At 39.1% G+C, this 24200-nt stretch overlaps 1 protein-coding gene across 1 annotated transcript in view; it reads left to right on the top strand.

Annotated features, from left to right (window-relative positions):
* The first annotated feature begins 2201 nt into the window (after positions 1-2201).
* The window catches only part of LRPPRC (leucine rich pentatricopeptide repeat containing), a 112780-nt gene continuing 90781 nt past the window's right edge, over positions 2202-24200 (top strand). Inside the window, exons 1-7 of the mRNA XM_032239444.1 lie at positions 2202-2403; positions 17428-17624; positions 19550-19672; positions 22019-22140; positions 22241-22299; positions 23080-23166; positions 23956-24082. Coding sequence (XP_032095335.1) covers positions 2255-2403; positions 17428-17624; positions 19550-19672; positions 22019-22140; positions 22241-22299; positions 23080-23166; positions 23956-24082 — 864 coding nt within the window. The 5' untranslated portion in view covers positions 2202-2254. The remainder of the gene's footprint in view (positions 2404-17427; positions 17625-19549; positions 19673-22018; positions 22141-22240; positions 22300-23079; positions 23167-23955; positions 24083-24200) is intronic.

The following is a 24200-nucleotide window of genomic DNA, read 5'->3' as shown; positions in this document are numbered from 1 at the left end:
TGGCGGGACCCGGGGGGGGGGGGGTGGGGTTGGGCGAGGCGTGCCCCCTGACTCCCCAGCGCGGCAAAAAACACAAAACCGGTTACTAAAAAAAAAAAAAAAAAAAAAAAAAAAGAAAAAAAATGCAAATGAATTCATACCACAGCAACACACCAAACTATCCAGTGGTTTCTCATCTCATTCTAAATTAAAATCAGTCCTCACAGCCACCTGCAACACCCTGCTTGATAATACGGCCTACAGCTACCTCTCTGACCTCTAGGCCCCTCTCTATTCCCTGCTCCTTTCTCTCATCCACACAGACTTCCTCTTTAGAGTCCTCTGAATGGGCCACACCTGTTATTGTCTCAGGGTTTTGGTGTTTGCTGTTCTCTAAGCCTGGAGCACTCTGTTTCTTTTTCTCCTTCCAGAAAATTCTCCTGGCTTCCTCCTTTCCTTCCTTCAGATTTCAATTTAATTTTTTCCCTATTTAAAATATCAACTCTCTGGGTGTGGTGGCTCATCCCTGTAATCCCAGCACTTTGAGAGTCAGAGGTAGGCAGATCACTTGAGCCCACTAGTCGGAAACTAGCCTGGGCAACATGGTAAAACCTCATCTCCACTAAAAATAAAAACAATTAGCCAGGAGCGGTGGCTTGGGTCTGTAGTCCCGCTACTCAGGAGGCTGAGGTGGGAGGATTGCTTGAGCCTGGGGGTCGAGGCTTCAATGAGCAGAGATTGTGCCCTGCACTCCAGCCTGGGCAACAGAGAGAGACCCTGTCTCAAAACAAACTCCCTACATGACACTCTCAATCCTTTATCCTGATGTATTTTACGTCACAGTTCTTTTTTGTCTCCCTAAATTAAACTTTAAAGAGCTTAATTAGAATCTAGGATTTGTTTGTTTTGTTCTCTGCTGTATATCCAGGATTTCAAATAGTGCGTGGCACTGGATATGTGTTTAACAAATACATGTTAAATAGTGAATAACTTATATACTTGTATATAATAACTTATACAAGCATAATTTATATATGCTCAGTAATATAACCCAGAGTCAATCATTTCACCTTGTTTTTTGAGGGGGCTTGGAGGGGGTGTCTTCATTCCCTCATCTCTAAAAGGGGAGGAGCTAGGTCATCTCAAAATACACATTATAAGCACATATTTAATGCGAACTACTGTGTGTCTGGCACTGGGTAGGTGTATGACCTACAATAAGAGATCCTGTATGATAAGGAGTTCGTGGTCCAGTGGGATAAACAGTCACAGGGAAATGACCGCGGCAGGGCTTCCAGAGGAAATACTCGCGCGTTCGCCTGGTGATGGTTAGGGGACAGGCAGGTAGAGAGGGAGTGGGAAGCTGTTCTTGGTTTCCCACGTGTGCAGAGGGAGCCGATCTAGTCCGTAAGCCCTGTGAAAGCAGCGACGTGTTTAACTTGCCTGTTTTCTCCCCAGATTTGACTGCAGACTCTTAATTACATTGTTCTTTTACGTCTTATACGTATGTGGGCATTTACCTAAGAGAGAGGCGCAGCAGGGGTGGAGGGATGGCGAAGAGAGTGACTTCATGTCTAGCTTGAAAACTATAGGACTTTTGGTAGATTCATTTATTTATTAAAGCGAGGCCCTGCGTATGCGCTTAGGGTGGGGACCCGCACATTCCTTTACGCTGTTCCCAGGCCCCAGTAATCCAAATCCTATCATGTTGAATCTGGGAGGGAAACGGCAAGGAGCAAAGGTCCTCCACGGTTTCTCTGGCCCGCGTTTCTGAGAGCGAAGACCCGTTCCTATCCGAGATCGCGTTAGCGCTGAACGTCAGCTGCAACATCTGCAATCGGGGGTGGGGAAATAGTCCCACACCCTGGGAACGCCATAGTCGGCTCTTCTCGAGCGTTCTCGTTTCTCGGTGTTTGTACTAGTTGGCCTCCCGTAAGCCTCTGCGCCAATCTGGGAGGAGTTGACCTCTTTCGACTCTACCAACAGAGGAGTACAGGGGTGAGGCGAATGAACACGATGACCAGATCGGAGATGGAAGGCGGAAGAGAAAGGCTTAGATAATGAAACAAGCAACATCGTTCATGTGACTACTATGTGGGCTCTCGTCTTCTCCGAGAAGTGCAGTTTTCCATCTTCCAACCTAAAATGATCCCTGGCTCCCCCCACATCTGGCGCACCCGGCGGTTGGTCTCTGCCGCGCCGGGCGACCTCGCTGTCACATGCTCCTCCTGTCCTTCTGGCGGAACGTGCTTCCCACTGTGGGGACGATAGAGCCATGGCAGCCTTGCTGAGACCCGCGCGCTGGCTGCTGCGTGCCGGGGCGGCCCCGCGCCTCACGCTCTCCCTGCGCCTCCTTGCCGGCGGACCGGGCAGGCCCCACGTCGGCTCCTATCTGCCAGCCGCTCGCGCCAAGCCCGTGGCCGGGTGAGTGCACTGGTCCTTCCTCCAGCCAGGCTAAGGCGCAGGGGTACCCTGGGGTCATGGGCGCTGGCAGGGACCGGGTCCTGCCTGTGCTCACGACCCTTCTCGCCACCCCAGGACCGAGCCTCCCCGGGATTCGCACCACACTCCCCATCAGGTGTTTTCTGGTGACAGGGTTAAGCGCCTTCAGAAGGTCATGGCTGCTGGCATGGCTTGCTTCCGGCTTGAATTCTGCCCTCGCCACTTCAGCCTGGGTCTTAACTGTCCTCGGGGTACCCACGGCCGACGAAAATGAGGGGGAGTTTGAAGACTGCTTTGGGGAGTCTTCTTGTGGTCATCTCCTTACCCTTGGCCTGCTTTGGTGGTGTACTAGGTGGGGTCACTGTTGGTGATCATTAACCACCTAGCATTTAGGTATTGATAGACTTACTTTCTTGCGAGAGAGGGGGCGGCGGTGAGTAGGTTAGGAGTTTGGGTGAGCTATGGATGGCTTAAAGCTGGACGTTTGGTTATGATCAGTTTGGGCCTTTGCCTGCGTTTTCTTTGATGGAGTTATCCTTCAGTATTTATGAAGGTGTTGGACTAGTTGGGAACTGTCATGGTAGGATTTGTGTCTTTATTTGCTTTGAGACGGAATCTCGCTCTGTTGCCCAGGCTGGAGTGCAATGGCGCGATGTTGGCTCACTGCAACCTCTGCCTCCTGGGTTCAAGGGATTCTCCTGCCTCAGCCTCCCAAGTAGCTGCGCACCACCATGCTGGCTAATTTTTGTACTTTTAATAGAGACTGGGTTTCACCATGTTGGCCATGCTGGTCTCAAACTCCTGACCTCAAGTCATCCTCCTGCCTCAGCCTCCCAAAGTGCTGCAATTACAGATGTGAGCCACCGTGCCCATCCTGTAAGTGTCTTTGAATGAGTGAATGAGCACGTGCAGGGCACTGTTGGAATCTGGGGATGCAAAGGCAAGTTAAACTCTCAGTGGGTGTAAGATGTGCGAATACATGCTCTCATGGTTTGAGGTTTATCAGATAGGTTTGGTATAGACTTCTGTAGTGGAGGGGATAAGAAAAGTTGATGAAAGTGTTGATTTGGTTATTATATTCTGACCACCACAGAAGAGGAGATAGGTGCTGAGGTTTTAGCATTGGAGAAAAGACGATTTTGAAAGACTGATGCTTAGACATTAATGTACTTTGAGAGCAGCATAAGGACTGAGAGCCAGGGACCTGGGGTAGGCAGGGCCTGGACTGCAGCCTACTTCAGATTTATCTGCATTTTATCCTCAATTTATCATCATTATGCCATTAAACAAGCTACTTAACATCTCCAGGCCTCAGTTTCCTTAGCTATAAGATGGGAGTAGTAACAGTGTTAGGAATATTGCAGAATTATCTGTATTAAGCACTTAGTAGGGCCTGATGGGTAGTAAATGTTTTGTTGGTTACTGCAGTAGTCATAACAACTCGGGTTATGTGGACCTTCATGGACCAGCCTGAACACCTAATTTCACCATAAAATTACGTGGAGAAAATGATTTATGAATTCTCAATAATGTAGTTAGAATCTTTAGAATGTAGCCTACTTGTAATTTGGAGCCTGCCTATGTTTTCTTACTAGGCTTGAACAGTTAACTTTCAGAAGTCATCTCTCTGAGCACAGACCTACATACATCTCTTGGCTTTCAGAGTTTCTTTTGAGAAAGTTGTGCCCATTACTCTTCTTTTCTAGTCCTTAGTATTCCTGTGAGGCCAGGGGAAGGTCCACATTCTCTTTTATCTTCACTGTTGGATTTGAGGAGAACTGAATAAAGCGAGAACACAGTAGAAAGGGTATATTGGTCTAGGTGTTCATCAGACCTAGGTTCTGTTTCCTTGCTGCATAATCTCAGACATTTTACTAACCTGCCTGTTTCTCAGTTTCATTATCTGTAAAGGCATTTCCCACTTATCTTTGTAAAGTTGGTTTCTTGTCATTCAGATCTCAAATGTCTCTTCAGGGAAGCTTTACCTCAACACTCAGTCCAAAACATGCCCTTTGTATTGTAGATTTATTCGTGGCACACCTCACTTGTCTATATCATTACTTATTTCTCTGTTTTTTTTTTTTTTTTCTTTTCCTTCGTTGAAAGTAAGCTATATGAGAGCAGGAGTTTGTCTTGTTCACCACTGTGTTCTCAGGTGATAGCAGGCAATAAAGAAGTAATTTTTTCCTCTTTCTCCTGGACTTGAACACTCTGTATAGTCTCCTACCCCACAGCCTGTAAGCATGCCCAGATCTTGCCCACCTGAAACGTGGAAACTTTCCTGAAATTCTGTTTACTCTAGAAGCTTCTCAGTCTCTCTTCTCTGTCCATACTTCTCAGTCTCTTTGATTTTCTCACTTTTCATTCACTTTCTTACTACTGCAGTTACACAGTTATCTTATTTATTGATTTTTTAATTGTACTTTTGAAATATTATTTCAAATAATTTTGAAATAATATTTCAAAAGTGCCTTGAGGAACGTTGCAAAAATTATTCCTCAAAGTGCCTCGAGGAACAGTTGCAAAACCTGGGGGGGAACAATAAACTAAAAATCGCCCTTAATTCTATCAACCAGAGAGCCATTCATTGATAGCTATCCTTCTAATGATTAATGTATGTGTAAGACGTATGTTTTTTAAGTTTTTCAAAGGAACTCTTAATTACCAAATCCACTTTTTAAGCCTTGACTTCTGGCATGTTACTCTGTCTGCCATTTTCCTTGTCATGAGACCCTTTTCTTGGTATCGAGGACACCATTTTTCTAGATTCTCTTCTCTTTAGGATTTGTCTCATTGGCTTCATTCCTCTTTCTTGTTTGCCTGTTAAATGCTGATGTTCTTGGTAGTTTTGTGGTCCTTCTGTGTTTTCTCAATATTTTCATTCTGTTTTGTGACCTTTTCTGTTTTTTAGGGCATTACTTGCCTGTCTGATGATGTTTCTTCCAGATATGGACCGTCTACTAGACACATCCACTGCTTAAGCTATAGGTACTTCAAAGCCAACACATCTCAAATTGGACTCTTGTCTTCTCACATCTGTTCCTCTTGTGTTCCCTCTCTGTTTTTGTGAATGTTGCTGTTCCTACCTGCCTTCCAGAAAGATCCTGGGGTATCTACATGTTTGCTTTCCCATTCATCTCTTACTCCCTTCACCTCCCATTTATTGATTGCACAAACGATTAAGCTCTGTTAGATGTGCTTTATTTGGAATGCACCCCTTTTCCTGCAACCTCATCATCATTCCCTAGTCTCCCTGGCAATTCGTCATTTTCCTACTTACACTTCAGCATTGTGGTGGCTCCCGTTGGGTCCAGAATGAGATCTAGACTCTTTAGCACAGGTGCTTTATGAGCTGGAGTTGCCTCTGGAGCCTCACCTCTTGTGAGTTCCCTACCATGACATCCTGTATTCTAGCCATACCCGACTACTTTGAAGTGCTCTACAGCAGGGCGACTCAAACTCTAGTGAGCATGATTGCCTGGGGCTCTCATTAAAATGCAGATTCTGATTTTGTAGGTCTAGTGCCTGTCCATGGATCTGCAAGGCTTTGATGGGCCATGTTGTATATTTATTTACTTGCCTTTGAGTGTGATGTTGACTCTTGGGATGTTCTCCCCTTCCCTCTAGTCAGGAGTCCCCCATCTCTGTTGAACCTTACTTGACTGCTTCTCCCATTTGTCTGCTTTCTTGTGCCTCCTCTTAGACCTTGTATCACAAAAGCACCCATTAACAGTATTAACAAGTGTACTCACCATCTCTCTGGAGCTCTCTCTAAGTTCCTTGAAGGCAGATACTGTGTCTTACTCTTTTTGCTTTCCCTAGTGTTTACCTTTGTGGCATATAGCAGGTGTCAAATCCTTGTTGAGTTAATCAATGAAAATCTTAGACATTGAAGAAGGAATATGGTAAACTGCAGGTGATTGAAGGGATACTTAAGCCATTCACGCCGTGTAGTGTGTCTACACGAATTCACCCTGAGCTTGATTTCCAGCAGGGTCCTAACAGAGGACAAATGAGTATTAGTGAAATTATTAGACATTGGTAATCTGTTTTCAAAATTGTAGCACCAAGAAGTATACACTTTTCCTTTGTATTCTGTAGTTTTGCTCTTCATTTTCACATTTCAGTACTTTATTTTTTTCAAATAGTTGCTTTCTTAAAAACCAGCTTGGGATTCCATGTTTGGATCCGCTTCCACATACTGTCTCTCTCTTGTGTGGAAGTTCTCTCTTCTCCTTTTTTTTCTCTTTCTCTACCTAAATAAGTTCACTTTCTGCAAAAAACAAACAAACAAAACCAACCAGCTCTTACTCTATTCTCTGTGAGGAGATAAATACTCTTGCTTTCTCACATGTATTTTCCTTGCATTTCTTGATCAGGGCTTCTAATATTCTTTGTGGGATAGTTTTTAGCATAATACTTGTGTACTTCAGAGGACAGATAAGCTTTGAACTAAATTTGTTTGGAAGTAGAGCTAGACTAATGATTGGCCTAAAGGTGAAAATCACATGTTGTTCTTCGATGGGATAGTGTGATTTTTTTTATTTCTAAAGTTGGAAGAAAACTTTTAGAAAACTCTCACTTTACAAAAATCTTCTTCAAATGTTAAGAATCTGATGGGTCCAGCCAGGCACTGTGGCTCACGCCTGTAATCCCAGTACTTTGGGAAGCTGAGGTGGGTGGATCACTTGAGGTCAGGAGTTTGAGACCAGCCTAGCCAACATGGTGAAACCCTGTCTCTACTTAAAAGAAAAAAAAAGTATATATATGTATGTGTGTGTGTGTGTGTGTGTGTGTGTGTAAATTAGCCAGGCATGGTGGCACATGTCTGTAATCCCAGCTACTTGGAAGGCTGAGGCAGAAGAATCGCTCGAACCTGGGAGGCGGAGGTTGCAGTGAGCCAGAGGTTGCAGTGAGCCAAGATTACATCATCGCACTCCAGCCTGGACTATGGAGCAAGACTCCATCTCAATTAAAAAAACAGAAGAGCTGGATGGGTCCTTTGGAGTTGTGAAATCTGTAAGATTCAGCTTCTCTGCAGTATATAGAGTATAGATTTATGAATCACAAGGCTAGACAGGCACATGTACAGCTATTAGACATGTGCTGTCCGTAAAAGAATGTAATATTGTGGTATTTCAAAGAGAAGAGCAGTCACATTTGTTTTGTGGCAGGGGACATTTGAGTTTTAGAGAACACATGGTAATGGGTATTCATAATGTTTCAAAAATAGAGAAGAGCGTGAAGAGACTTGGGGCCATTTATCCCGTGTGGCTGTGTGGGGTGTGGTGGAAGTTGATACTGCGAAGGCCAATTGATTTCTTGAAGCTACCAAGATTGGTTAGAAGGTCGGTTAGTTGGTGACTGGAAGCCAGTGGAGGATTTTAGGTACAGATTTTGACAAAGCTTAGGTAGATTATAGGAGAAATGGAACGTGGGGATGGAACAACATTGGTATTGCAAATTAGGGGTAATAGGGCTTCAACGAGGTAGTGCAGAACTGAAGAAAAGATTATTTTCCTGAAAGAAAGAGAACAGAAAATTGGTGTTAGCAGAATTAAGAAGAGCAGATTTGGAGATGAGGGTAAACAATGGTACCTTTAGAATAAGTAGCTCTTTTTATTATTTTCAAAGTGTGTTTGTAAACATACGTCATGCAAACGTTTCAACTTCCATGGTCTATTACAAATTAGGAAACAGGCTTAGAAGGATAGTTTATTCAGGACCTCAAGTTGGGATTCAACTCCAGATACTATGATTCCCATTTCTGAAATGTTTGACATATGTTGTAACATATGTTACAAGTGTTTTACATATTGCATATTTGATCTTGTCATTTTCCTGTTTACAGTTAAGCACTATGGTAGTTTCCACTGGGTGCAGAATGAGGTCCGGACGGTTGTGTTTTAGATGGTGGAGGGATTACTTATGGACAGAAACATTTTTTAAAAGGCAGTACATGATATATTATACACTTGGGATTTAAAGATTTGCACAGGTAAGTAAACACGTAAGATCTCAGAATGTATCTGGAAGGGATCTTCATAGATTCTGAAGAGTGCCTTTCTCCATGTCATATCATAGGTCCCAATCTGGTTAACTGACTCTGCATCACTTCATACTATAGATGAGACAAAGGAGACATCCCTTTTGACTGGAGTAGCCTGAGATATAAGGAAAATCTGGATAGGTGGAAAGAAATGGGTTGGTATTTCAGGCCAGGAGGCTGTTACCAAGTTTAGAAGGGTGGCTAGAAGTTTTTTCAGTCTAAAATTCTGTTATTTACCATGAAGCATAAACCTAGGGCAGCTGAATTTGCCAAAACCTTTTGGAGAATTGAGTTCTTAAAGGGAGAAAGTTCATTGCGACTTAGCTTTATAAAAGATTTTTTTAAGGCCAAGTCCAGTAATCTCAGCACTTTGAGAGTCTTAGGCAGGAGGATCACTTGAAACTAGGAGTTTGAGACCATCCCTGGCAACATAGTGAGACCCCTAGCTCTACCAAAAAAAAAAAAAAGAAAGAAAGAAATTAGCCAGTCGTGGTGGTATCCACTTTAGTCCTAGCTACTTGAGAGCTTAGGCTGAGGTGGGAGGATTGCTTGAGCCCAGGAGTTCAAAGCTGCAGTGAGCGGTGATTGTACCACTGCACACCAGCCCAGATGACAGAATGAGACTGATCCCTGTCTCAAAAAAAAAAAGGAAAGATATATAGATATTTTAAAAACTCTGAGGCATTTATTGAGCACATTCTATAATAAGACAGCCATTATTTATTTAGCAGTGCTTTGTTAGAAGTCTTACATATATATGTTTTTTCAGTTGAAATTGATGCTTAGAAAGACCAAGCGCCTTCCCAGAGTCACATAGCTAGCTATTAAGTATCACAGCTTAGAATTGAACAGGCCTTTTAAAACAAGTCCTATGCTTTTTGCTAATATGGTTAAAAGAGAAGGAAAAGTGGCAGTAAATACTTAGTTAATATTTGTTAAGCTTACTTTGGCAAATCCTTTATGTACACTTTCTCAGTGTTGCCCAAACTTTGGGCATTTGTGTACTGCCTTCAGATTTTTTGTCAAATTTGAGTACTTCCTGAACTATTATTTATATTTAATATCTTTCTTTACATTGGTTTTAGATTTAAACTGACATTTTTATAACTTAATTTTGTCTTAAGCAAAAAATGTTAGGAAAATAAAAAGCTCGATATGATATATATATATATATATATATTTTTTTTTTTTTTTTTTTTTTTTTGAATGGTTGTTTGGCTCTTGTTACCCAGGCTGGAGTGCAATGGCGCGATCTCGGCTCACCGCAACCTCCGCCTCCTGGGTTCAGGCAATTCTCCTGCCTCAGCCTCCTGAGTAGCTGGGATTACAGGCACGCACCACCATGGCCAGCTAATTTTTTGTATTTTTAGTAGAGACGGGGTTTCACCACGTTGACCAGGATGGTCTCGATTTCTTGACCCCGTGATCCGCCCGCCTCGGCCTCCCAAAGTGCTGGGATTACAGGCTTGAGCCACCGCGCCCGGCCCGATATGATATTTTTATTAAAATAAAATATAACTACTGAGATGGAAAATGTTTGTCTAAATGCTGTCTAAAATCAGCTTGCCTGGCCAAGTGCAATATTTTGGGAAATACCACATTATCTCACATAATCTTTGGAATATTTTTGTGAAGTAAATACTGTTATCCGCCAGATTTCAAAATTTCAGCCTTAGAGAGAGTTGCCACATCCTATATATGGCAGAGCCTGAACCCTGGCCAGTGTGTAGGACTTAAGCCCATTCCATTCCCACGCCCCCACCCCCCGTCCCTCTCTCCCAGGCCCCCAGGTTTTTGTTTTTGTTTTTAAGACAGTCTCGCTCTGTTGCCAGGGCTGGAGTGCAGAGGCACAGTCTTGGCTCGTGGCAGCCTCCGCCTCCTGGGTTCAAACGATTCTCCTGCCTCGGCCTCCCAAGTAGCTGGGACAATAGGTGTGCACCACAACGTCCAGCTAATTTTTTTGTGTTTTTAGTAGAGATGGGGTTTCGCTTTGATGGCCAGGCTGGTCTGGAGCTCCTGACCTCAAGTGATTCACCCGCCTTGGCCTCCCAAAGTTCTGGGATATCTGCTGTGCCATGGAGCCTTCTGTTTGTGTCTCTGAGATTGCACTTACCAAGTGTTTACTATAAAACTGATGATATAGTCAGGTAGGAGATATACAGAGGGTTAAGTAAACCTCTTTAAGATACTTTCATGTGAATTTTTTTTCATTACATGGAAACGAGAATTAACAAATTGCACTAGTGTGACTTGTTGCCTAGAATTTGTGGTTAAATCTGGTGGAAGCCTTGGCGATACGTATTTCTTTTCCACCTCCATTGCCCAGTCGGGTCTAAGCTTCAGTACAACCTACCTGGACTATGCACCAGCTTCCTAAATGGCATCTGTATTTTAATTCTCACTGCTTCACACAGCAGCTAGATTGATGTTTTTCAAAAGAGAAATAGAAGATCCATGCCATAACTCCTGCTTGAACTCAGGATGTAGAGGTTGTGGTGAGCCAAGATCATGCCACTGCACTCCAGCCTAGGAGACAGAGACTGTCTCAAAAAGAAAAAAAAAGAAACAAGGGACCATGATAAAAGACTAATAGCAGGGTTCTACTTCAGATATGTTCAAGGGGTGAACATACCACATTCCTATCAAAACCTTCAATAGGGTTCTGTACTTGTAATAAAATCTATACGTGGAATAAAATCTCTACTCCTTACCTTCAAAATCCTTCATGATCTAGCCCAGCCATTCTTGTTTAACCTCATCCTTGATGCCACCTGTTGCCCATTTACTTGGCCCGTTGACTGTTTTACCTCCACTTTGAATACTCCTCCCTTTTTATCTGTGTGGCTGTTCCTTTTCATCCTTAGCCAAAAGAATTTAGTGTCACCTTCCTTGAGCATATCTGAAGTAGAACCCTGCTGTTAATCTTTTATCATGGTCCCTTGTTTCTTTTTTTTTTTTTTTTTTTTTTTTTTTTGAGATGGAGTCTCGCTCTTGTTACCCAGGCTGGAGTGCAATGGTGCGATCTCGGCTCACCGCAACCTCCGTCTCCTGGATTCAGGCAATTCTCCTGCCTCAGCCTCCTGAGTAGCTGGGATCACAGGCACGTGCCACCAGGCCCAGCTAATTTTTTTTTGTATTTTTAGTAGAGACGGGGTTTCACCATGTTGACCAGGATGGTCTCGATCTCTTGACCTTGTGATCCACCCGCCTCGGCCTCCCAAAGTGCTGGGATTACAGGCTTGAGCCACCGCGCCTGGCTCCTTGTTTCTTTCTTTTCTTTTCTTTTTTCTTTTTTTTTGAGACAGTCTCTGTCTCCTAGGCTGGAGTGCAGTGGTGCAATCTTGGCTCACTGCAACCTCTGCCTCCTGAGTTAAAGTGATTCTCCTGCCTCAGCCTTCTCAGTTGCTGGGATTACAGACACCTGTCACCACGCCTAGCTAATTTTTGTATTTTTAATAGAGGTGGGGTTTCACTATGTTGGCCAGGCTGGTCTCAAGTGATCTACCTGCCTTGGCCTTCCAGAGTGCTAGGATTACAGGCGTGAGCCATCACGTCTAGCCCCATGTTTCTTTTCTTAATAGCATTTACAATAATTGGTATTTTTTGAAAGTCTAATTTATTAGCTTTATCCACTAGATAAGAAGATCCTAGCCAGTGCCTTATACATAGAAAGCACTCAATAAATATTTTTTGAATTCGTAAGTGGAAGAACAGATTTGATGTGATAAAGAACAATAATTGGATTTTAAAGGGAGAATGACATGAAGAATGATGGTTTCAAGGATGGTTGATCTGGCGGTTGTATAAAGAGAGGCTGAGGCCTGAGAAGCTAAAGGTTTGTTGCAGAAATCCATGTGTTCTGAGTTCAACAAGAGCCTCAGACATTTTAGCACCCAACAGGGGATATAAAGGCTGAGAGTTTGCACACTAAAATAATTAGTCTAAGATTTTGAGTTTGAGGCAACAATGTATTAGTGGTATAGTTGGTTGCAATGGAGAAATTTGAAGAGAGTGCCAGCCATTTTAAAAGGAGGCTTATCTTTTTTAATTTTTGATGCATTAAAACTCAGGAGGCTCCAGCAGTACATAAAAATAATTACGCGCCATGATCAAGTGGGCTTATTCCAGCCGTGCAAGGCTGGTTCAGCATGTGAAAATCAATCCACATGATCCAGCGTATCGACAGGCTAAAGAAAACTGAAGTGGAATAGTTAAATTAGGGATTGGGGAAAACATAGGAGATAAATTTGAGTTCCCGATTTTCTACATTATAGTGCAACACAATAAGTTGGGAGAGCAGCATTATGAAAACTGGTTTTGTACAAGTATGTCTTAAAATCCAGATCCCTCTTTTATTTGCCATTGGAGACTTTCCATTATCTAGTTTCACTCTCACTGTCTAGGTTTAATTTTTACCATTTTCCAGTGTGAACCTCCCCCCACCCCCCGCCACCATTGTAGCCAGATTAGTTTCTTCAATGCCCTTCTGCTACATTGAGTTCATTTCAGAATGAAACCGTCTGAGCACAAACCCTGGCCCTGTCATTAGCTTTTACTGTGATGACTTTAGGCAGGTTGCTTCAGTTTTCTCATTTGTGAGTTATAATTTTCTCATACCCAGCACAGATTAAACATGTGATAAACATTAGCCATTAACAGTGCCTCTTCTGTCTTCTACCTGTATCTCTATCTTCTACCTGTATCTTCCTTTAAACTCTGATAGCTCTAAAGTGACACTAAACTGACTCATAATACCAGTGAAGAACAGAAAAAAGTGGGGAGAAGAGCAGCACTTTGGGAGGCCAAGTAGGCAGATCGCTTGAGGTCAAGAGTTTGAGACCAGCCTGGCCAACATGGTAAAACCCTGTCTGTACTAAAAATGTAAAAATTAGCTGGGCATGGTGGTGTGTGCCTGTAATCCCAGCTACTCAGGAGGCTGAGGCACGAGAGTTGCTTTAACCTGGGGGGGCAGAGGTTGCAGTGAGCTGAGATTGTGCCATTGCCTGGGTGACAGAGAAAGACTCCATCTCAAAATAAAATAAATAAAAATGGGCAGAAAATACTTCACCAGAAAGGACATGGATGGCAAATAAGCATATGAAAAGATGTTCAACAGCTTATGTCATTAGAGAAATATAAATTAAAACAACGAGATACCACTATCAGAATGGCAACAATCCAGCAAAACGTTGAAAACCCCAAATGCTGGAAAGGATATAGGACAACAGGGACTCTGATTTATTGCCAGTAGGAATGCAAAATAGTATACCTATTATGGAAGATAGTTTGGTAGTTTCTTACAAAGCTAAACAGGCTTACCATTAGGTATTTACCCAAATGAGTTCAAAATTTATGTTGATACCAAAACCTGCATACAAGCACTTATAGCAGCTTTATTCACAGTTGTCAAAAATTGGAAGCAACCAGGATGTCCTTCAGTAAGCAAATGGGTAGATAGATCATGTATATCTGTACAAAAGAACATTATTCAACAGTGAAAAGAAATGGAGGAACCATAAATGTATATTGCTAGGTGAAAGAAGCCAGTCTGAAATGGCAGGCAGAGTGCTGTGTGATGCAACCATATGACATTCTAGAAAAGACAAAACTAGAGACAGGTGAAAATCAGTGGTTGCCAGGGGTTTGGAAGGAGGATGGAAGGAATGAATACATAGAGCACGGGGCCTTTTTAAGTTAAGGCAGTAAAATTATTTTATATGATACTGTAAAAGTGGATACATGTCATATGGTTGCCAAAACATGTATACACACAGAGTGAACCCAATGTAAATTATGGAGCTTGGTTGATTGTTAATATATCAACATTGGTTCATCATTTGTAACAAATATACCACACTAAAGCAAAATGTTTTATTAGGGGAAACTGGATGGGGGAAGAAAGTATATGGGAACTCTTCTTTCTGTACAATTTTTCTATAAACCTAAAAATACTCTGAAAAGTTGTGAATTTTTTTCTAGTCAGTCTCTGCTTATCTAAAAAATTTTGTTTTTTGTCAGGCATGGTGGCTTACACCTGTAATCCCAACACTCTGGGAGACAGAGGCGGGTGGATCACGAGGTTAAGAGAACGAGACCATCCTGGCCAACCTGTGAAACTTCATCTCTACTAAAAATACAAAAATTAGCTGAGCATGAGTGGTGTGTGCCTGTAGTCCTAGCTACTTGGGTGGCTGAGACAGGAGAATCGCTTGAACCCCGGAGCCGAGATTGCGCCACTGCCATCTCCAGCCTGGCAACAGAGTGAAACTCTGTCTCAAAAAAAAAAGACACAAAAATTTTTTTTTTAATGGTACAGGCTTAAAAGTGAGGAGGTTCCTGTGGAAGCCTGCTTAGTAGGATAATTGGGTCCTTATATATATATATATATTTTTAATAGACACTCAACTATAAGATCATTTCTATTAAAGAATAAAAAAAACTGAGAAAAATAACTTTAAATGCCAGATTTTATGAGAAAACATTTACGGGTAACCTGAATATTGGTGGTAGGTATCAGAGTCTGTGGAAGGAACCTGAGATGTTTAAGACGCGTAAAGGAGCCAGTATGATACTTGGATGAAATGATACAGTAATTTCTCCTTATGTGGTTATCAATTTTGGTCCTTAGCATTTGGAGGCAGTGTGCTCCAGCTTGTGCAAGCCTGAAGTGGGTTCTTGCAGGGACCCGCTTCACCCCTGGACTTGTTTTGTCCTTTCCTTTCTGGCACAGCATACCCATTACTCCAGGCTGTGAAACTCTTATTTTCAGAACAGAGTGAATAAGTTCTGGACCATATAACTGAAGAGTGAAGAATTCCTTGGTTAAATATGTAATCCTTCCTCCCCCAGTTTATTTTATAATAGATTCATGTTTCTACTTCACTAAAGCCAAGCACACTTACGTGAGGAAGACTCAGCTGCATTAAAGACATGTTTATGAGAAAAATTTGCCTAAGATGTTCACAATGATATGCTGGTTTATAAACATCTGTTTTCTGCCTGAATTTTGAGTTTGTCTCCTCTTACATTTAAAAAGCATTCTGTAGCAGAAGTTTAATTTTTGCTCATTAACAATTTATCAGATTTGCATTGTGTAAAAAAATTTTGGCAACTAGACTGCACAATTTTGAAATTTCTGTTATTAATCAACTTTTGTTGTTGAACAATATTACTGCATACGCCTCCAAACTTGACACATTGTCCTGGATATTTAAAATAATGTCACTTTTTGCTTGCCAGACATTAAGAAGGGGATGGTTTAGTAACAACTGATACAGCAACTAGATGAATGCCTTTTGGAAGAAAGGGAGAAATATTATGTGTAAGAATGTATCTTCTGTGGTTTGTAGGTTAATTCAGCTCATTTAACAAACTTGAGTCAATTAACCATCTACAATGTGCTGATCATTGGTCTTACAAAGATAAGACATTGTTTCATTTAATCAGTACCCTGATTTTCTTCCATTATTTTCCATCTAGATGGTGGAATCACTAATGATCAGAGTCATGATTTCTCCCAGATCACAGTGGTAGAATTTCTAATCTAGTATCAGTTACAGCCTCTGTGTTCTATATAACCTTTAGGTGAAACCTCTAGTATAGCTTCCTTTAGTACAATGTCACATACTTGATCATTCAATTTTCGACTTGTTTTTCAGATTAATAACATAGGATAGAAATGGAGCAGTTTTATTTTTAAAGTCACCATTGTGATGAAAATGTGCACATGTCCAAAAAATGTGATTATACTGTATTTAATTATATACTTAGTGTATAATGGCTGCTATAACTAAGATATTTGGAATAAATGTGTAAACCTCTGAGAATTAGAAATTGTTTTTTAAAAGCGATGTTTAAATGCAGAAAAAGCATTTTTAAATTCAACTCAGATTGGTAACAGGGTTTCCTTCACATGTAAGAATTATTTTTTGTCTGATATTTTAAAATCAGGTACAGCTTATATTCTGAACTAGAATAGCCTAGAGAAGAAAGCATATGTGAACTCTATTTAATGCACAATTTTTCTATAAACCTAAAAATACTCTAAAAAATTGTTAGTTTTTTCCTAGTCAGTCTCTGCTTATCCAAAAACAAATTGTGTTTATTTAAAAAAATGGTGCCTAGAATACCTCAGATTTCATGTTAGCATTTGGCTTGCATATTAGATTCCATTATTAAAATATTAAATGGTTTAAAGATTGCATGCTCTTTATTAACACATAATGTGCTATTCTAAGAAGACTGTGCCTAATTTGTAATCATTTTTCTTTCCCTTCTGGCTTCCTTACAATTAATGATGTTTAACACTAGAAACCTAGTTTTATTTTTGGTGGCAGTTGTTTTAAATAATTGGGAAAGAATTCAGCTAACATTTTGACAGTTGCACAGCAGATAAGAATTGAGAGCGTTATCACTATAAAACATTTCAACTTTATTTAGACAGATTAGAAGTTATTTGGGCTTAAATGATCCTTTGGAAAAAAAACTGCATAGTTTTAACTTGGACATTGGTCTTCTTTTAAATTCATAGTAAGCTTATACCTAGAAAACTTAAAGGTAGTTATAAAAATTTTGGATATATTTTAGATCTCTTTTCTTATTTACAGAGGTGAGAAGAGCATTCCAGCATAAACTGCATCATTGTCTTTCATTACCTGGTTTTGGTTAAGAGAGATTTAAAAAACACTTAAAACACCATATTTCCATCTCATTTGAAATTCAAGATTATCAAGATGCTCTCAATTATTCAGGAGATTTACTATGCATATAATTTATGTGTGTATATGATTTTATCTAAAGCAAAAGCTAAAACTTTCTTTCCTATTAGTTCATACCTCTGTTTTTTGGTATTGTACTGTGATTTTCGGTGTTTAATGACTAATTTTAAAATTGTATAAGTTTTGTTCAAAAAATGACCTAAATAGATAGCAACTGACTATTATATTTTCATTTTTTAGAGGACTACTGCGGCCAGCCAGGCTATATGTCATTGCTGCCGAAGAAAAGGATATTCGAGAGGAGTCCACTTTTTCTTACAGAAGGGTTACCAGTCAATTTGATTGGGCGCTAATGAGACTAGATAGTTCTGTTAGAAGAACTGGCCGCATTCCAAAGACGCTTCTACAAAAAGTCTTTGATAACACATGCAGCTCAGGTATTTCAAAATTTTCTGTTCAAAAAGTTGATTTTTGGCTGGGCACAGTGGCTCATGCCTGTAATCCCAGCACTTTGGGAAGCAGGTAGATTGCTTGAGGACAAGAATTCGAGGCCAGCCTGGCCAACATGGTAAAACCCCATCTCTAGCAAAATTCAAAAATTAGCCAGGCATGGTGGCATGTGCCTGTAGTCTGAGCTACTTGGGAGGCTGAGGCACGAGAATCACTTGAACCCAGGAGGCAGAGGTTGCAGTGAGCTAAGATTGCATCACTGCACCCCAGCCTGGGTGACAGAGAGAGACTCTGTCTTTAAAAAAAAAAAAAGAAAGTTTTAAATATTAGGTTGGTGCAAAAGTAATTGCAGTTTTTGCCATTGAATGTAATGGCTGCAATTACTTTTGCACCAGCCTAAATAAATACTTGTTTGAGGGTAAGCTCATTCAGAGTACATTATTTGATACTTTAAATTTTCTTTTTTATATTCTGTTGATTGCCATTTATGGGTTATGATTGTGATTTCTATCTTGTCAACTCATCTGGGCAAAGTTTGGAGTAACGAAAACATTTTTCGATGCTGCTTTTTTTCTTTTGAGACAGAATATTGCTGTCGCCCAGGCTAGAGTGCACTGGTGCGATCTGGGCTCACTGCAACCTCCGCCTCCTGAGTTCAAGCGATTCTCCTGCCTCAGCCTCCTGAGTAGCTGGGACTTCAGGTGTGCGCCACCACACCCAGCTAATTTTTGTATTTTTGGTAGAGATGGGGTTTATCATGTTGGCCAGGCTGGTTTGGACCTCCAGACCTCGTGATCTACCTGCCTTGGCCTCCCAAAGTGCTGGGATTATAGGCGTGAGCCACCGCATCTGTCCTAGATGTTTATTTCAAATCAGCAAATAGGAATTGTCTTTTTGCTTTTCCAAGTTTATGGAGTCACTTTTAGTAATAAATTATCTTGGAAGATAGTAGTTTTTCTTATCTTCTGTTGTAGAGTGTCGGGTTTCTGTAAGATGATTACATATGACAGATTTCCATTATTTTCCTTTCATTTTTCAATAAGCTACTAAAAATCTGTTTGGGTCACTAATGCCTAATGGAAGCTATAGGTCCTTCACTCCCTGCCCCAACCCCCAAAAGCCTTGTGCAAACACATGCATAATTTTGCCTGTGGTTTAAGAGGATTTACTAGCTTCCTAAAGCCCATTCATGGATTTCAGACACATTCAGAAGCCTAGATATAAAATCTGATGGTGAGAGATACCAAAGAAGAATCAATTATTACTATAGTTATGTACATTTAAAGGACTGTGTCACATTATCTCTGACTTACTCTTTCAACCATCACCACAATCAATTTTGGAACATTTTCATCACCCCAAAAAGAAATTCCCCAACTCCTCATCCCTTCCAGACCTAGGCAACAACTAGTATATTTTCTGTCCCTGTAGATTTGCCTACTCTAGACATTTCATATAAATGGAATCATACTGTAAGTGGTTTATTTTTGCTTTGTTTAAAGTCAGCTTTCAGGCATATGTGGATAAAGCTTATAGACATAGGGAGAAGTAAGCCTATATTGTAATTGATTATGGACCTAACTTTTCTATTCATGGATGTTAATTACACTGCTTTATACTATTTTCATAAGATACTGAGAAGTTTAGCCTTTGAATTGTAGGAAGTACTGCCTATAAATTAGATTGGTTGTATTTTTGTATTCAATACAGCCTTGCAGATTATATAACATTAAAAGGTTGACTTGTAACTTAGTAACATTGTGCATTAGGTTAGAATTTTCTAATTTATGGATACTCTCAATTTGGGCCAGAAGATTTTTGAATATTTATAGATTTCTGTTTAAATTTTGCTATTTATCTATATGATATTGCTAGTGTGTTAAATGTTATCCATTAACCTTTTTTTCTGTAGGTGGCCCAGGTAGTAATCAGGCCTTGCTTCTACTACGTAGCTGTGGTTCTCTGTTGCCTGAAGTAAAGCTTGAAGAGAGAACAGAATTTGCTCATAGGATATGGGACAAACTTCAGGAATTGGGTATGATTGTTTAAATATATGATGTTTATAAAAGGTGTAGATATTTTTTCTTTTTGCAAAACAGTGTTTCTTTACATAAATGCTGTAATTCAGTTTTATGAAAGGGCTACTTGATTCATAATTTTTTAGTAGTCATATTTATTTGGTGAGGTATAGTGACATCTAGGGGCATTAACAATAAATTTTCATAACAAGTGTTACTTAAAAGTATGGTAAGTTGAAAAAGAACAAAATAGTGGTTTGTATGTCAAAGTTATAAATGCGCATAACATTTGACTAAGCAGTTCCATTTTTATGGATATACTCACATATGCAAAAGGATATTCTTCATTGTGGCTTGTTTGTTGCAGTAAGAAATTGGAACCAATTCAAATATTCCTATCTAGGAGATAATGTAAATAAATTATGGAGTGCCTATAAAATAGATTACTATGTAACTGTTTTAAGAAATGAAGAAGGTCTTTGTATACCAATGGGGGTGTTCTCCAGAGTATAAATAAAAATTAAGGTGTAGACCAGTATGTGTAGTATGATACCATTTTGAACAAACGTGTTTATACATGTGCATGTGTATACAATGTTAAAATATTTCTGGAAGGATGATAAACACTGGATACAGGTTTTACTCTACCTTTTTATGTCTTTTCAATTTTAAGCCATGTAACATGGTACATATTCAGAAAATTTGATAAAAGATCAGTCAATGAGATTTAATGTTCATTCCTGATTTTAAAAAATCTTAAAGTTTAAAAGGATGCTTCTTTAATGTGTTAAAAATCTAAAACCAACAATGGTCATGTATAATGCAATGAAATAAGATGTGAAACCATACAAGATATTATTATTTTTAGATGTTGTGATTGTTTATTCTATAAAATCCCAGAAGATCAGCTCACAGTAATTAACTGGACTTAACTAAATGTTTGAGAATCCATACCTTTTCTAGTTATAAAAGAAAATGGTTAAAATAATCCAATAAAGTATATCCACAAATAAATAAAATATTTAGGACTGTCCTTCAAAAAACCATGTAGGACCTATGTAAAAAAACTATAGTATAAAGACAGATTCTTTCTTCAGTTTTGAGTACATCTAGAATACATTTTGATAAGTTGATTTTTTTTTTTTTAAGTTTAAAAATCTGTAGATAAATGTTGAATTTCAGAATGGAAAAGCATTTTATAAGTATAAAAGGAGTAAAGTGAAGTATTGAATCTCTAAAAATTAGAAATTTCTGTATGCCAGTAAGTCATTGAACTGGGAGAAATACGTGCAGAAAAGGTTCCATTCTAAAACAGAAAAGAGCATTACACACCAATAATAACATTAGTACCTCCGTAGAAAGATGACAGTGTGTTACTATTAAGAGATCTTTTAGCTTAAGTAACTTGTCCAAAATTACAGAATGAGATGTTGACAGAGCTGAGCTGTCTGTAAGATGGGCATGCGAAGTGTCTCAAAGTTGTTGTGAAGTTTAAGTGAGCCGCTGTATGTAGAACACTTAGCATAGTGCCTGAAACATAGTTAAGTATGAAAGGAACATATCTGTTAAGATAAAAATATGTATTAATTTATTGTAACAGGCCTCTGCTGTCTAGAATCTCATAGTCTGACCCCAGATACTGACCATAGGCCTGTATGGTCACAGGAGTTGAATAAAGATGTGAAATTTAATTCATGAAAATGTAGTGAGACATGTTAACCACAAAATTCATATAAGGATCATGATGTCATGACTGAGTAGAATAAGGCTGTCTGGTAACCTTCTTTGATGTGACCCTAAACAGTAGGGATACAAAGAAAACAAAGGCCATTGGAATATAGATAATTAACAAAAGCAGACCATAGATCATGTTCATCAGCTGAAAATGGAATGCATCCTTCAAATGAAAGCTTTGAGTGGCCTAGTTAGTCAATAAGCAGAATTGCCAACAAAGTCTTACTGTGCAAAAGTTCTGCAGTCACAATCCATTTGTCACAGTGTGTCTGTAATGTGAAGACTACTTTATGTAGAAAAATCTTAGTCGCTTTTAAATATAGGAGTATTGTCGGGATTTTCTAACAGGAAGATAATTTTGTGCTTCATAAGTAAAAGGCCTTTAATATCTGAATAGGCAGTTACTTGTAACTATACAGTAATTCAGTAATTATTGTCTTATATGCTTAACTTGCTCTGTTTGACAGAATATATAGATAATTCTGAGTGCTAAGATAGATGAGTGAAATGCTAAAGTGGTAGTTTTACTCTTTTTTGTTTGTTAAATTTAGGTCCACTTGATTTCAGTTATGATAAAGCATAGGATTTTCAATGCTTTTCTAAAAATTCATTTTTAATTTCATTTGTAGGTGCTGTATATGATGTGAGTCACTATAATGCTTTACTTAAAGTCTATCTTCAAAATGAACATAAATTCTCACAAACTGATTTCCTGGCAAAAATGGAGGAAGCAAACATTCAACCAAATCGAGTAGGTAGTTGCTATTGTGAATATTTATTTTCACAGCCACTATTTTTTTATTTACCCAGAAAAAAAATATTTAAAATTAACTGGCCTGTTTCATTGACAGGTGACATACCAGAGGTTGATTGCTTCTTATTGTAATATGGGAGATATTGAAGGTGCCAGGTATGGATCTCTATGAACATGTTTAAGTGAACGAATTTGTACATTTGTCTGTTTACTTTTTGTTTTAAAGCTTCTTCCTAACGAGGGAAATTGTTTCAGAACTATTTTAATCTAGCACACCTGGTAATATGACTTAAATAAAATATAAAATTATCTTGTAAGAGGGAAAATATAAGTAAAAGTTGCTGTTTTAATTAAAAATTTGATTTAATGGGTTAGAGGTATAAAATTGTTGAGCTATGAGTAACTTTGCTTTTTTTTTTTTTTTTTTTTTTTTAATGTTTCCTAAGGGAAATGTTCTTAGCCATTTAAGCTGTGTTCATTTATAAAACTGGGAGTAGTCTCTTTAGCCCACTGACTAATAGAAAATCAGTTGCACCATTTCTCTGCTTATGTAGAATTTATTATTAATTATGAATGGAAGGTTTTGGAAATAAGGGAAAATTAGAATACATAATTTCATTTTTATCTAAATGAATCTTATGAAACTTTATGCTTTTAAAAGTATAATTAGTAGTGTAGGGCAAATCACATAATCAGATTTTTAAAAATCTCCTAGTATTTGTATCAACAGTACTTCAGGCTATTGATACTTTATAGAGTGGGGTTTTGTGGGAAGGGGATCAAAGGGATCAGTTCTTAACTTTGTGGTTTCTAAAATAAGTATGTATTACTATTATATTTTAAAAACAAAAGTTACTCAAGGCCTAATTCTATTCATGTTGTAAAGAGTGTTCTTGACAAACACTTCCAATGAGTATCTTTGTTTTTCCTTTGCAGCAAGATTCTTGGATTTATGAAAACTAAGGATCTTCCAATCACAGAGGCAGTATTCAATTCCCTTATTACAGGGCATGCCAGAGCTGGGTAATGTTCAACCTAAGATTTTGGTTCTTAAGTGATAGATGACTGAGATGCTAAAGTGGTCTTTTTACTCCTTTTTTGTTTGTTAAATGGGGTTTAAATTATCGAATGTTATTATAGACACCTTCTAACTATTTTTTGAAGCTTTAGAAAAAGGACTTGAGGCTGGGTGTGGTGACTCACACCTATAATCACAGCATTTTGGGAGGCCGAGGCCAGCAGATCTCTGGAGGTCAGGAGTTCAAGACCAGCATGGCCGACATGGTGAAACCCTGTCTCTACAAAAATATAAAAATTAGTGTAATCCCAGCTACTTGGGAGGCTGAGGCAGAATTGCTTGAACTCAGGAGGCAGAGGTTACAGTGAGCCAAGATCGCACCATTGCACTCCAGCCTGGGAGACAGAGTAAGACTCTGTCTCAAAAAAGAAATAAATTGGGCTTGATCTGAAGTAACTGCTCTGGAAAATATATTTATTTTTGAAGAGTAATTTACTAAATGTTATTCTTACCTCAGAAGTTAAGTCTGAGTCATAACCTACTTAATGTAAGAGGTTATATGTTATTTAGTGTCTGTGCAATTATATATTTTTTTGTGAGGCGATCAGATGTTTATGATCTTTATTATTTCAGAGACATATAACCAGTTTAATATACATTTGTTCTTTTCTGCCATAATTCCAAATGGTACTTCACATTTTTTATTTTAATAAGTACATATTTGAGTTTGAATAACTGTATTAAATTTGGCAAGAGCATAGTAATCTGTTTTTTTTCTTTTAATTAACATGCAGCGATATGGAGAATGCCGAAAACATTCTCACAGTGATGAGAGGGGCTGGAATTGAGCCTGGTCTGGACACATACCTTGCATTATTGAATGCATATGCTGAGAAGGGTGACATTGACCACGTTAGGCAGGTATGACTTACGTCTAAATAGACATACTTTAAAATCATTTGTAAAAATTTGTGTTATGTTTTACATGAGTCGGGAAAGTGTAGTTTATACCTGTTTTTAGAGATGTTTCCTTGCAGAG

The sequence above is a fragment of the Sapajus apella genome, unplaced genomic scaffold (assembly GCF_009761245.1).
Source record: "Sapajus apella isolate SASKATOON/1434 unplaced genomic scaffold, GSC_monkey_1.0 scaffold44, whole genome shotgun sequence".
NCBI classification, from domain to species: domain Eukaryota; kingdom Metazoa; phylum Chordata; class Mammalia; order Primates; family Cebidae; genus Sapajus; species Sapajus apella.
Note: the sequence above shows the minus strand (reverse complement) of the source record. Positions and strands in the feature narration are given on the sequence as shown.